At 40.1% G+C, this 15,173-nt stretch overlaps 1 protein-coding gene across 1 annotated transcript in view; it reads right to left on the bottom strand.

Annotated features, from left to right (window-relative positions):
* Positions 1–1,428: 1,428 nt before the first annotated feature.
* LOC141140223 (amine sulfotransferase-like) overlaps positions 1,429–15,173 on the bottom strand; it is a 121,703-nt gene continuing 107,958 nt past the window's right edge. Inside the window, exon 7 of the mRNA XM_073627143.1 lies at positions 1,429–1,966. Coding sequence (XP_073483244.1) covers positions 1,848–1,966 — 119 coding nt within the window. The 3' untranslated portion in view covers positions 1,429–1,847. The remainder of the gene's footprint in view (positions 1,967–15,173) is intronic.

Here is a 15,173-nt window from a genome sequence, read left to right as displayed (position 1 = left end):
GGCTGAGCTGCAATGAAGCTGACGAGGACGAGGAGCGAAGATTCGAGGCGTCAGGTAAGTAAAACGGGGGGCCTGGGGGCGGCGGTACTGTCAAAAGTTTTTTCACCTTAATGCATAGAATGCATTAAGGTGAAAAAATTTTTACCTTTACAACCCCTTTAATTCCAAGAAAGCATACATCTATTTCAGACCCTGTACTTCTCTGACATCCAACAGACATGTCATTTTGTTACCCTGCTATGGTTCTCCTAAGGGGACAGGGTAATTCCAAAGGCCCTTTGTGGGACATGCTTATAGAAGAAATTTCTTCTACTGTACTGTGCTACAATCCTTGAGGAAGACTCCTTAGATTTTTTCCTTCTAACTTCTATATGAGTCTTCCTAATGTTAACTCTAGGGCTGTTCCCTCCACTCCTCAGCCAAGGTCTTAGCCTGGAGTATTCTGGAATCCTAGTATTAATATAATTAATAAATAGGCAACTTGCTTTAAAGACAGATTTGCTGTGTAACTACCACACTCCAAAACACTCTTAGGTGTTCTATGTTCTCATCCTTCTACTTCTTTCTTTAACTCCTTTTTATACAGAGGTTTTTGCATACTCTACCCTCCCTTTCTAAATGGCTCAGGGGTAGTACTAATAAAAGTTGTTTTTCTTTTCAAGTGTACCTTTTTTAGGATAGCAACCTTTATTCCCATGAATTTTCTACTCCCTGGAATCAAGGGTTAGGTATATTCTACTGAGCCTTAGCAGTTCCCTTATTGATCTTTCATCTGGACATATCCTGTCCATCCCCCATCCCGGCATCCGTTCCCTGAACAAGGGTTAGGCAAACTAGACTTTTAGACTTTTTGTAGTTGTCCAAATGATTTTTTACTATTGGCTACATTTTCTATTTTCTGCTGCTGTCCTTTATATTATGTATATTAAGATTTCCACATTGAATAGATCTCTCATTGCCTATTGATTGCCCCTCAGTTTGACTGCATTCTGATGTCCAATCTGTCTAAAGTAAGTACAGAACAGTAGTCCTGCCCCTCTATGTCATTGACCTGCTTGGTGATATGGCATAATCGTTGGAGGTGAGGTTACACAGGAAATTTTATTTTCTTGCCCCCACTGGCAATAATACACCATTTCCCTCTGAGTGATCAATGTACATTACAAGGATTTTGACAAACTTTGTTGCAGATTCCTACCCTGCATCTCTTTAGATCTGATTTCCTATAGGGAGTATCTCACCAAAAATGCAATTTTTGTTGTGGGGGATGCCTCATATCTGACGTGTATCTTAGTGCTGGGAAAATCAGTGAGATCACACACGCAGGAAATTACATATCTGGGGGGCATTCTGTAAATATTCTGTGTACAGAACACCTCCAGGTAGCCATATTGCATTGCATTTTACAGAAAAGTACAGAACTGCAGATTAAAAAGGAAAGGTAATTTTTAATAACATTCAATTACAATATGACGTGTTTCGTAATTATATATGTTATATATATATCTATCTATATAGATATATATCTATATATCTATATAGATATATATCTATATAGATAGATATATATCTATATAGATATATATTTTTTTTTTTCTTTGCTAGTATTTTTTTTCACAAAAGTGGAGTTACCCTTTAAGCATAGGTAATTCAAACAGCAAATCAATGTTTATCATGGGTGGAGAAGATGGAATTACTGATGTATTAATTATATTTTTAAAGACTATGTGATACACATTATTTATTTATGTTTACAACTAGTTTTAAATCAAGCTAAATGCATTTGTACTTTTGCCATGGCTTAAGATTTGAAAGTTAAAATAGAGAAACTTGAGGGCTATTCTGGATCATTCATCAACTTCCCAGGTAAAATTTAATGATAAATCTCCCATTTTCTCATGGAATAGTTTGTCAAATATTTCACTCTCTGCCACAGTCATTACGTTTTTCCAGTCTCCGACTTGGCCTGAAGAGAAAATAACACAAATCCACCTTACATTATTTAGCTCATATACTGTACATTATAAAGTAATTGAGAATTTTAATGGCTTTTAAGTGAGTGAAAGAAAATGTCAATAGATTAGTTGTTATCAAGTGATGCCCACATAATGATAACGTTATCTGGGTCTATCCTCAAGTCTATCCTCAGTCTATGAAGACTGGTACTCTTATTTATATTTACAGTAATACTACTTGAGAGTTTTCTAGGTGATAGATACATTTGATAGATGATAGTGATAAATATAAAATCTAACATTATACATAAACAGGTACATAGATTGATTCATATTATAGACAATGATGCAGGTTGTTCATAAAAATTTTTATATATAAAATAATTTTTTAAAGATACAATTTAAAAATTGATCCCTATCACTTCCTGATACAAGCAGCATAGACAGCAAAATGTCTTCCAAATGTTTGGAAGATTGATTGCAGAAATGTTTTTTCAGTCGTACTACAATAGTTACACAGTTACATAATAGGTGAGGTTGAAAAAAAGACATCAAGTCCAACCTATGTGTGTGATTATATGTCAGTATTACATTGTATATCCCTGTATGTTGTGTTCGTTCAGGTTCTTATCTAATAGTTTTTTTGAAACTATCGATGCTCCACGATGATACCACCGCCTGTGGAAGGGAATTCCACATCCTTGCCGCTCTTAAAGTAAAGAACCCTCTACGTAGTTTAAGGTTAAACCTCTCTTCTAATTTTAATGTGTGGCCACGTGCCTTGTTAAACTCTCTTCGGAAAATTTTTATGCCTATTGTGGGGTCACCAGTACAGTATTTGTACATTGAAATCATATCCCCTCTCAAGCGTCTCCAGAGAGAGTAATTTCAGTGCTCGCAACCTTTCATCATAACTAGCATCCTCCAGACCCTTTATTAGCTTTGTTGCACTTCTTTGTACTCGCTCCATTTCTAGTACATCCTTCCTGAGGACTGGTGCCCAGAACTGGACAGCATACTCTAGGTGTGGCCGGATCAGAGTCTTGTAAAGAGGGAGAATTATCGTGTTATCTCTGGAGTTGATCCCCTTTAAATGCATGCCAATATTCTGTTTGCTTTGTTAGCAACAGCTTGGCATTGCATGCCATTGCTGAGCCTATCATCTACTAGGGCCCCCAGGTCCTTTTCCATCCTAGATTCCCCCAGAGATTCTCCCCCCAGTGTATAGATTACATTCATATTTTTGCCACCCAAATGCATTATTGTCAGGGCTTGGCTCAGCCCTTCCTTCTCTGAGTTGGCCTCTCAGCTGTCGGCTAATTGTCAGCTCCCATCTCTCTTCACAGTTACTCAGCTGTTGATGATCCTGCTTGTCAGTCCTGCCTACTTAAGCCATCCAGTCCAGAGGAGCTCTGCCTTCGCCTTGGCCACATCACAAGAAACTATCTCCTGCATTCCTGTTTAAAGACTGGCTTTGCTGACATCCCTTCTGGCTCCAGATCCTGCTTGCTGTTTCACTACTTTGATGCCTGACTCCTGGCTTGGCTGACTATCCATTCCAGTTACTGAACTTTGGCTTTATTTTGACTACGTTTGTTCTTTTTACTTTTATCCCCTTCCCGTCGACCGTACGCATATGTGCGTACTCGGCTTTCCGGGGTTATACCGGGATGATGCCCGCAGCTGCAGGCATCATCCCAGTACTGTTGTTTTGAGCGGGCGATCGGCTACCCGTATATAACAACCGATGCGGCTAAAAGCCTCTCGGCTGTTATACCGGAGGAGCGGGAGGGGACATCCCCCCAACCCGCCGCCTCCCGCCGCTCTTTTTGGGCCTCCCGTGCGATCGGGAGGCCCGGTGTCCAATCGGCTGCCTCCGGCGCCTGTGGGAGGGCTGGAACGAAGCCTTCTCAATGTAAACGCAGTAGGCAAAGCAAGATCACCGCATGCATCAGTTTGCCATAGCGTTACAAACGCCCCTGAGTCACACAGCTTACCTGGAATCTCCCACTATGGCTGCTCCAGTACAACCTGTGTTGCAGGCCGTCCTTGCTGCTGCGCCAGTCTCTGTGCAGAGGTAACCTCTATAAGAGGTATGTCTGGTTCAGCTTTTCTTCCCCAGCGATATGGGGGGCAATCCAGTTCAATGCAGAGGGTTTCTCAACCAGGTTGAGATATACTTTGAGATGCTGCCCCAGGCGTTTCCCACAGACAGAACCAAAGTAGGTTTCGTTATATCTTTGCTTTCTGAGAGAGCCTTGGCCTGGGCAAACCCTCTATGGGAGACACAAAAACCTGTTGTCTTGAGTTACCCTGAGTTTGTGGCCTCCTTTAAAAGGATATTTGACGTTCCCGCATGCTCCGCTTCTGCTGCCAAGTGCCTCATGTCCATCAGAGTATGACAACTGTTGCCGACTACACCATTGAATTCTGTACTCTAGCAGCAGAGGTTGCTTGGAACAATGAGGCCCTTGTGGCTGCCTTTTCTCATGGTCACTCAGATTCCCTCAAGGATTAGATAGCAGCCCAAGATATACCCACTGAGCTGGAGAAGTTGATCCTCATTGACTCCAGACTCAGAGAAAGAGTCTCTTTTAAGGAGCGCTTGCAGGATGCCTCCTGTGCGTTTGCCTCCGAGCCTTGCAGTCCAACCCGTGCCTCCCTCACCTCCCATGCCTCCTGGTACAGAGTCAGTGAAGATGAACCCATGCACTTGGGCTTCACGGGTCTCTCTGCGGATGAGAGAACCTTTAGGAGGAGGGAGAGATTATGCCTTTATTGTGGCCAGGCAGGTCACTTTTTGAAGTCTTGTCCTACCCGTCCAGGCAATGCCCGAACCTTGAGGTCCTATCACGGACAGACCTTAGGTGGCATTGTTTCTTCCCCAGGTATCCAGAAGGATAAGCCCTTGGTTTCGGTCAGCCTTTCTTGGGCTGAGTCATCCATCAAGATACAGGCTCTAATCGACTCTGGGGCTGCAGGCCTGTTTATTGATGCAGCCTTTGTATCGAACCACTCGATTCCGCTGCAGCTGCGTGACACTCCACTTGTCATTGAGGCTCTTGATGGGAGACCTCTACAGCCTGCCCATGTGACTCATGAGACGGTTCCGTTGTTCATGGCCGTAGGGGCCCTTCACTATGAGATAATCCAATTCCAAGTTATTCCAAGTTATATGGTGGTTGACCGGTTCTCAAAGATTTGTCATTGTATTCCACTTAAGAAGTTTCCCACTTCTAAGGAACTGGCTTCCATTTTTGCTCGGGAGATCTTTCGCTTACATGGGCTGTCTCAGACAGGGGTAGTCAGTTTGTGTCCCGGTTCTGGCGAGCCTTTTGTGCACAGTTGGGAATTCAGCTTGCTTTCTCCTCTGCGTATCACCCGCAGTGTAATGGGGCTGCAGAACGAGCCAATCAGTCCTACATTGCTATATTTCTGACCATCATAACAACTGGTTAGACCTATTACCGTGGGCAGAGTTTGCTTACAACAGTGCCTTGAATTCTGCTACCCGATTGTCTCCGTTTATGGCAGATTATGGTTTCCAACCTTCCATGTTGCCTGACTCATTTGTTCCGCAGAGCATTCCTGCATTAGAAGAGCATCTCTGTAGTCTTCGTTCCACTTGGGCACAAGTCCAGGAGGCTTTGCGTCATGCTAATGTTAGGTACAGACTCCATGCTGACCACAGATGCCTGCCTGCACCTTCCAGGTCTGGCTGTCATCTCGCAACCTCCGACTTTGTATTCCCTCACTGAAGTTCACACCTCTGTTTATTGGGCCTTTCCGTATTCAGGATTAAACCAGTGGCTTACGCATTAGACCTTCCTTCTAATACCTTTGGTCTGCAACCGCTTTACCACCTCAGTGCCACATCCTCACCCTGTACAGGTTGAGAACCATGAGGAGTATGAAGTACAATCCATTGTTAACTCCCGTAGGTTCCGTGGGCGCATACAGTACCTGGTGCATTGGAAAGGGTACGGTCCAGAGGAGCGCTCTTGGGTCTCATCCTTTGACGTACATGCCCCTGTCCTCCTCTGTGATTTCCATAGACATTTTCCCCTCAAGCCTGGTGGTCCTCCAGGGGGGGGGTAGTTGAGGAGGGGGTACAGTCAGGGCTAGGCTCTGCCCTTCCTTCTCTGAGCTGGCCGCTCAGCTGTCGGCTAACTGCCAGCTCCCATCTCTCTCCACAGTTACTCAGCTGTTGATCCTGCTCGTCAGTCCTGCCTACTTATGCCGTCCAGTTGAGAGGAGCTCTGCCTTCGCTTTGGTCACATCACAAGAAACTATTTCCTGCATTCCTGTTTAAAGACTGGCTTTGCTGACATCCCTTCTGGCTCCAGATCCTGCTTGCTGTTCCATTATATTGGTCCCTGACTTCTGGCTTGGCTGACTATCCGTTCCGGTTACTGAACTTTGGCTATGTTTTGAATACGCTTGTTCTTTTTACTTTTATTATTAAACAAGTGTGATTTAACTGTACTTCTGTCTCGGTCTGATTTCCTGGTTTCTGACAACTATTTTACATTTTTCTACATTAAACCTCATTTGCCATGTAGTTGCCCACCCTATTAATGTGTTCAGATCTTCTTGCAAGGTTTCCACATCCTGTGGAAAAGTTATTGCCCTGCTTAGCTTAGTATCTTCCACAAATACAGGGATTGAACTGTTTACCCCATCCTCCAGGTCATTTAGGAACAAATTAAATAGTATTTGCCCCAGCACAGAACCCTGGGGGACCCCAGTACCCACCCCTGACCATTCCGAGTACTCCCCATTTATCACCACCCTCTGAACTCGCCCTTGTAGCCAGTTTTCAATCCATGTACTCACCCTATGGTCCATGCCAACCGACCTTATTTTGTACAGTAAACGTTTATGGGGAACTGTGTCAAATGCTTTTGCAAAAACCAGATACACCACGTCTATGGGCCTTCCTTTATCTAGATGGCAACTTACCTCCTCATAGAAGGTTAATAGATTTGTTTGGCAAGCACGATTCTTCATGATTCATGCTGATTACTGCTAATAAAACCGTTCTCATTACTAAAATCATGTATATAGTTCCTTATCATCCCCTCCAAGAGCTTTCATACTATTGATGTTAGGCTAACAGGTCTGTAATTCCCAGGGATGCATTTTTGGCCCTTTTTAAAGTGGAGTTCCACCCCAAAAAAAAATTTCATTAACGTGCTTGAAAAAAATAAAAAAAAAAATTCTGAAAAAAATTTTTTTTTTACTTACCTTATAATGCCTGTTGCTATGTGGTCCCTTGAAATCTGCCTCCTTCAGTGCCTGGGCTCCTGACGTCACTTCCCTCGGCGCAGGAATAGAGATCACCTCTCCCCCCTCCCTCTAGGCAATCATCTGGGACACGTTACAGGTCCCAGATGATTAAAACAAAATAATATGTGGCGCCTCTCTATCCTCCCATACCAGACTGCAGAGAAACAAGATTAACACAAATTTGTCAATCACCATCCGGGTGAACCTCCTATTACAAGTAACAGGTGTGTGGCAGTAAGTCTTAGCCACTAAACCAATATTCCTAATAGATAACCTGCATGTCAAAATAAATAAATAAATAAAACGACTTGTGCAAAGATGCAATCCTTGGTGCAATAACCAAACTCCACAATGTATTGAATAATCAAAAGTAATTATAATAAATAACCTGCATGTCAAATAAATTAATAAATAAAGTGACTTGTGCAAAAGTGCAGTCCCTGGTGCAATGACCAAACTCAACAGTGTAATCAATAATCAAAATGACATAATAATGACTCTAAATGCAGTCCAAAAATTGTAAAAGTGCAAATTATGCATACATGTGCAAAAAATATTAATAATAAATTCTATGTGCTCTAACATAAGATGCGTGGCCTTGTCTTCTCTAAAGTATATCGAATAAACCAATGTGAAAAAATCCTGAATAATAAGATGCAACTACGGATGCGAAAAAATGCTCCGCAACAATACAAAATAGGCATAGACTGAGCAAATGGTGACATGAGTGCAATACACAATATTATACACGCATCCCTTAAGTATGAGATGCAAACAAACCACAAACAAAAAATAGGAAAATGAAAAATATATATATAGTGTAGTCCAAAAATGTGACAATGGTGCAATGCAATCCACACCAATATCATGCAATCTGTGACTTCAAGTGTTCTAAAAGTCTATTAAAGACGTGCAGATAACAGTGACTTGTGCTGTTCTTTGCTTCTGGTGCACACACGATTATTCCCCCCAGCCTCTCACCTCCAGTAGCGGCCCCCAGTGGGCCGAGTCAAGCAGATGGATAGTGTTATTATCCAGGGGATGTGTTTTCCTGCAGCAGCAGCATCAACATTCACCTTCCCTGCGGGGTGTCCGTAGGTCTGGCGCTCCGCTTCACCTCCCGCCACTCACAGTGGTCCTGGGACAATGGTCAGGAAAAAAGGAATAGCTCCCATAGTGTAGTAGTTAAAATTCAAGTTTATTGCAGCATATGTAGTAACTTACATTAAAATTCAAAGTGAGCAGTAAGAACAGTGTAAGGCTTCCGGGTTCGGCCGTCCTCGAGAAGCGTCGGCACCTGGCTCCTCCTTACATGACGCGTTGCGTCACACCACGTGACTTTATCAAAGGGATGAGGAGTCCGGTGCCCACTAGCCAGTTTAAATAGATGCCGCTGTCATGGCAACGACTTACACAAACATTACATGCGATTCTCCGTATATACTAACAACACTAGGCGGAAGGCATAAATAATATATTGATACATGGTTCTTCTTACAAGATCAAAGATATTTATTTCTCATTTATGGGTAAGACTGTAAAGGGAGTGAAAATCAACAACTGAAAATAGATAATCCAATATCCAATTTGTAACTATATTTTCTGCAACTAATACACTGCCTGCGCCATCTGGTGGTGTTAAAATAACTCCCATGATATTAGAAACCAATAATCAGAAACAGGCAGGAAAAAAAGGGGGAAGGAAAAATTCAAGTCTAAAAACACATTAGTCCACCCACCAGGACACAGCAGAGCTAATTTGAATGCTCATATGCTTAATCCAGGGCATATTAAAAATAAAAATACAATTGAAAGTAAAAATAAAATTCATATAAAAAATATATATACAAAATATAGTAAAATAAGCCTTTACTCTTATCCAATCATTAAAATATAAAATACGTATCAAAGTCAGAAATATTAGGGCAGGGGGCACAATCTACCTCACTGGTGTGGGAATAAAGGAATCAGAAGTATATAAAAAAATTATATAAAAAATATTCAGATCTGAGTACAAAAAAAAATTTATATAAAAATGTGTAGTATCTTCCTATTAAAAATTAGAGATAAAACAGTTCAAATCGAATTCCACGTTGTGTCCTGAAGGCGATAAAGTTCGTAGTTCGTGGATCCATCTGGACTCTGCCTGACTGATTCTAATAATTTTATTATCGCCCCTCCAATGAGGTTTGTACTTTTCTATTCCACATACTCTCAGTGATGAAGGATCACTGTTATGGTACTCTGCATAGTGTTTAGATAAACTATGCTTATCGAAGCTTTTTTTAATATTGCGTACATGTTCTTTTAATCTCATCCACAAGGCCCTCTTGGTTCTGCCGACATATTGAATACGGCAGGGACACTCCAAAAGGTAAATGACTCCTTCAGTCCTGCATGAGATAAAGTCTTCTATCTCATAATTTTGTGCCGTAACAGTGGACGTGAAGCTAAGTTTTTTCTTTTTATCTTCTCTTGTATGTCTGCAGGTATAACAGTTTTTACATGGATAGAACCCCTTGCCTTCAAAGAAGGCAAGGGGTTCTTGCTTACATTTCAAGCTGCTGAACTTCCTCAGGGCCCATTTAGTTGCCTGTATCGCTTCATCATGGTTAATGATTGTGTACGGTATATCTAGCAACGGCTGATGTCTCGTCCCTGTACACAATCATTAACCACGATGAAGCGATACAGGCAACTAAATGGGCCCTGAGGAAGTTCAGCAGCTTGAAATGTAAGCAAAGAAGATTTCTTTTAGATTGCCTGAAATACAGTTTGGATTCCAATTACTTCTGGCACAATAATAAGTATTTTAAACAAATATGTGGGATCGCAATGGGCGCTAAGTATGCGCCCAGTGTGGCGAACCTTTATATGTTGGAATGGGAAGAAGAGGTCCTGTACAGTAATCGACCACAACAATTGATGATTTTTAAACGTTTTATTGATGATATTTTTATTATCTGGAGTGGAAATAGAGAAAGCCTCATTGATTTCTGTTTTTATCCTAATTCTAACAATAAGAATATAAAATTGACCTGGGAGATCAGTGACGAAAAAATACATTTTCTAGATCTCCAAATTAAAAAAGAAGGACTGAAGCTATGCACCCAGACGTATTTTAAAGCGGTAGACAGGAATAATTATTTACCTTTGGATAGTTGCCACCATTCTTTATGGTTGGACAACATACCAAAGGGCCAGCTGGTTAGACTTAGGCGAAACTGCACTAAGAAAGAGACATTTCTGGAACAAGCTAAAATGATTGGTGAAAGGTTTGTCCAGAAGGGATATGATGCCAAATTCATTGAAGAAAAAATTAATGATGTCTCATCAATGGATAGAGAAAAACTAATACAGGATGGGGAAAAAAATCTAGTTCAGCAAGAGAATGTACCCATTATTATGGACTACAACATCCAATACAAGCAAATAGAAAAAATTGTTAAAAAATATTGGGACATTATCAAAACGGATCGTCATCTAGGGCCTTGCTTATCTAACTTACCAAAATTTGTGTATAGGAGAGCTCCGACATTAAGAGACCGTCTGGCAAAAAATGTCTTAGACCCCCCAAAAAAGAAACAATTCTCCTTCTTTGAAGGCAAGGGGTTCTATCCATGTAAAAACTGTTATACCTGCAGACATACAAGAGAAGATAAAAAGAAAAAACTTAGCTTCACGTCCACTGTTATGGCACAAAATGATGAGATAGAAGACTTTATCTCATGCAGGACTGAAGGAGTCGTTTACCTTTTGGAGTGTCCCTGCCGTATTCAATATGTCGGCAGAACCAAGAGGGCCTTGTGGATGAGATTAAAAGAACATGTACGCAATATTAAAAAAAGCTTCGATAAGCATAGTTTATCTACACACTATGCAGAGTACCATAACAGTGATCCTTCATCACTGAGAGTATGTGGAATAGAAAAGTACAAACCTCATTGGAGGGGCGATAATAAAATTATTAGAATCAGTCAGGCAGAGTCCAGATGGATCCACGAACTACGAACTTTATCGCCTTCGGGACACAACGTGGAATTCGATTTAAACTGTTTTATCTCTAATTTTTAATGGGAAGATACTACACATTTTTATATAAAAATTTTTTTGTACTCAGATCTGAATATTTTTTATATAATTTTTTTATATACTTCTGATTCCTTTATTCCCACACCAGTGAGTAATGGGTAGATTGTGCCCCCTGCCCTAATATTTCCGACTTTGATATGTATTTTATATTTTAATGATTGGATAAGAGTAAAGGCTTATTTTACTATTTTTTGTATATATATTTTTTATATGAATTTTATTTTTACTTTCAATTGTATTTTTATTTTTAATATGCCCTGGATTAAGCATATGAGCATTCGAATTAGCTCTGCTGTGTCCTGGTGGGTGGACTAATGTGTTTTTAGACTTGAATTTTTCCTTCCCCCTTTTTTTCCTGCCTGTTTCTAATTATTGGTTTCTAATATCATGGGAGTTATTTTAACACCACCAGATGGCGCAGGCGGTGTATTAGTTGCAGAAAATATAGTTACAAATTGGATATTGGATTATCTATTTTCAGTTGTTGATTTTCACTCCCTTTACAGTCTTACCCATAAATGAGAAATAAGTATCTTTGATCTTGTAAGAAGAACCATGTATCAATATATTATTTATGCCTTCCGCCTAGTGTTGTTAGTATATACGGAGGATTGCTTGTAATGTTTGTGTAAGTCGTTGCCATGACAGCGGCGTCTATTTAAACTGGCTAGTGGGCACCGGACTCCTCATCTCTTTGATAAAGTCACGTGGTGTGAAGCAACGCGTCAGGTAAGGAGGAGCCAGGTGCCGACGCTTCTCGAGGACCCGGAAGACTTACACTGTTCTTACTGCTCGCTTTGAATTTTAATGTAAGTTACTACATATGCTACAATAAACTTGAATTTTAACTACTACACTATGGGAGCTATTCCTTTTTTCCTGACCATTGTCCCGGGACCACTGTGAGTGGCGGGAGGTGAAGCGGAGGGCCAGACCTACGGACACCCCGCAGGGAAGGTGAATGTTGATGCTGCTGCTGCAGGAAAACACATCCCCTGGATAATAACACTATCCATCTGCTTGACTCAGCCCACTGGGGGCCGCTACTGGAGGTGAGAGGCTGGGGGGAATAATCGTGTGTGCACCAGAAGCAAAGAACAGCACAAGTCACTGTTATCTGCACGTCTTTAATAGACTTTTGGAACACTTGAAGTCACAGATTGCATGATATTGGTGTGGATTGCATTGCACCATTGTCACATTTTTGGACTACACTATATATATATTTTTCATTTTCCTATTTTTTTTTTTGTGGTTTGTTTGCATCTCATACTTAAGGGATAATATAAATCTAAGTACAAATCATAGATAATAAAGAGTGCAAATCAAATAGAGCCTAAAGCTCTGATCACTTACTAAGATCACCTGCTGTGTGAATCCTAAAGCTCTGATCACTTACTAAGATCACCTGCTGTGTGAATCCTATGAACAAACACACTAACAAATAACTAGTGCAATAAAACACAAAGTGCAATGTGCATAGAAAAACGTAATAAGATAAATATACAATCCACAGTGATTAAAATATAATCATTCCTAATAAGGTATATATGCTAAAAAATGTTACACATATGTAGATCCACTGTGATTAAAATGAAAAAGAAAAAAAAAAAAAAAAATTAAATAAAACAATATATATATTCGTAAAGCACAAACAGAGTAAATCAATCACATGCATGGGCGAATTGAAACTATAATCGCCCTAATAAAGGTGTTCAAATCACATCCGTGAAAGAATCTTCCAATCCAGTAACATAAAGTGACCAAGTTCAAATAAAAGTCAGTGTAATGGTGATGGTTCAAAGAAAAAGTTCCGGTTTTGAATCAAACGTGCCCAAGAAAAACATGCTGTGAAGTGCCTTAGTGACCTCCAATGTGATTGCGCTCACCTTGGAGCGTGTGACACAGGTTTTAATTGTGTCAATACACGCTTTTGGAGCCACCCCTGGGCTCAGTATTAGGTACAGCTGATTCCCACACTAGATTCTTTATGGCTCCACTCACATCAGACCATATAAAAGAAAAAGGCTAATATAGTATAATACCGTAGGATACTTTTATTACAATCACATCCAATCCCCACATGGGGTACTCACATTTATAAGGTGCTCATGTGCACCAAACATAACATAGGAAAAAACGGCTGTGCGGCGTGCTGCAGGGTGTGAGAGCTCCACAACCCAGCTCTGTGCTGATCGCTCCGTCCTGGCCCCTCCCCTACGCGTCTTCGACACAGGGAGTCACGTGTCTTCATCAGGGGGATATGATTGGACGGGCGCTCTACAGTTTAAATACCCTACCGGCGGCCATTTTGCGTAAGACCGCGGACATTAATATGCTGGGCTCCACTCCTCCTAGTGAATTTAAAGCCATTAACAGTGGCCATTTTACGTGGGACCGCAGACATATATACAATGGGCTCCGCTTTGAATACTCACAGCACAAAAATAATGCATCTATACGAATTCCAAATATAACTATATCCTGTAATAAAAATATCCTGTAATAAAAATACCCAGGACGGAGCTAGGAAGGGATTGGAAACTCACACCGCTCAGCATACCCTCAAACTAAATAAATACTAGTAAACATGGAAATGACTGTAATGATGATTAATAAATAATATGCAGGCATAGTGCAGACATGGTGATTAAATGTATAAATGTATAACCTACCCTTTAGATAAACTCCATAAGAATATATGCTGGGAAACAACTACCCGTATCATCATAATAAAAACAATAAAAAAATCTTTAATAAAATAAAATTGGGTTTTAGGGCAAACAAAAAAAAAAAAAATTGGGTTTTATGGCAAGCTGATAAACGCCCTTTAATCGCATGATCTGCGAGTTGAATGTCATAATCGCATGGCATATGAATATAGATCAACATAGAAAACTAATTTTAAAACCTAGGTCAGGTTTATACATGCCCCACAATCGCACAACATGCGACCAAATAATATTTAATCGCATGGTGTGAAATATAATATAAAACATCAATAATTAATTAAAAACAAACGAAAAAGAGCTGATTTGATTAAGTCTAAGGTCAAGTTCGTGTGTGACCATCGATCGCACAACTTACAACTAGGTGTATAAAATCGCATGGTGTGTAGATACAGTAAAAAATCTCAAAAATTACTTAGAAAACATATCCTCAAACTAAGTAAATACTAGTAAACATGGAAATGACTGTAATGATGATTAATAAATAATATGCAGGCATAGTGCAGACATGGTGATTAAATGTATAAATGTATAACCTACCCTTTAGATAAACTCCATAAGAATATATACTGGGAAACAACTACCCGTATCATCATAATAAAAGCAATAAAAATTCTTTAAAATAAAATTGGGTTTTAGGGCAAACAAACAAAAAAAAAAAAAAAAAAAATTGGGTTTTATGGCAAGCTGATAAACGCCCTTTAATCGCATGATCTGCGAGTTGAATGCCATAATCGCATGGTATATGAATATAAATCAACATTAAAAACTAATTTTAAAACCTAGGTCAGGTTTATACATGCCCCACAATCGCACAACATGCGACTAAATAATATTTAATCGCATGGTGTGAAATATAATATAAAACATCAATAATTGATTAAAAACAAACAAAAAGGAGCCGAAAAGTCTAAGGTCAAGTACGTGTGTGACCATCGATCGCACAACTTGCAATTAGATGTATAAAATCGCATGGTGTGTAAATACAGTAAAAAATATCAAAAATTACTTAGAAAACATGCGAGATCAAATTCCTTGTTCAACCCACCAGGCGACAAGGAGCCAAGTTGGTATATCCACCATGACTCGCGTTTGCTAATGTCCCTGG

Source organism: Aquarana catesbeiana, linkage group LG04 (assembly GCF_042186555.1).
Source record: "Aquarana catesbeiana isolate 2022-GZ linkage group LG04, ASM4218655v1, whole genome shotgun sequence".
Lineage (NCBI taxonomy): Eukaryota > Metazoa > Chordata > Amphibia > Anura > Ranidae > Aquarana > Aquarana catesbeiana.
This window is presented reverse-complemented; position numbering and strand designations above follow the sequence as displayed.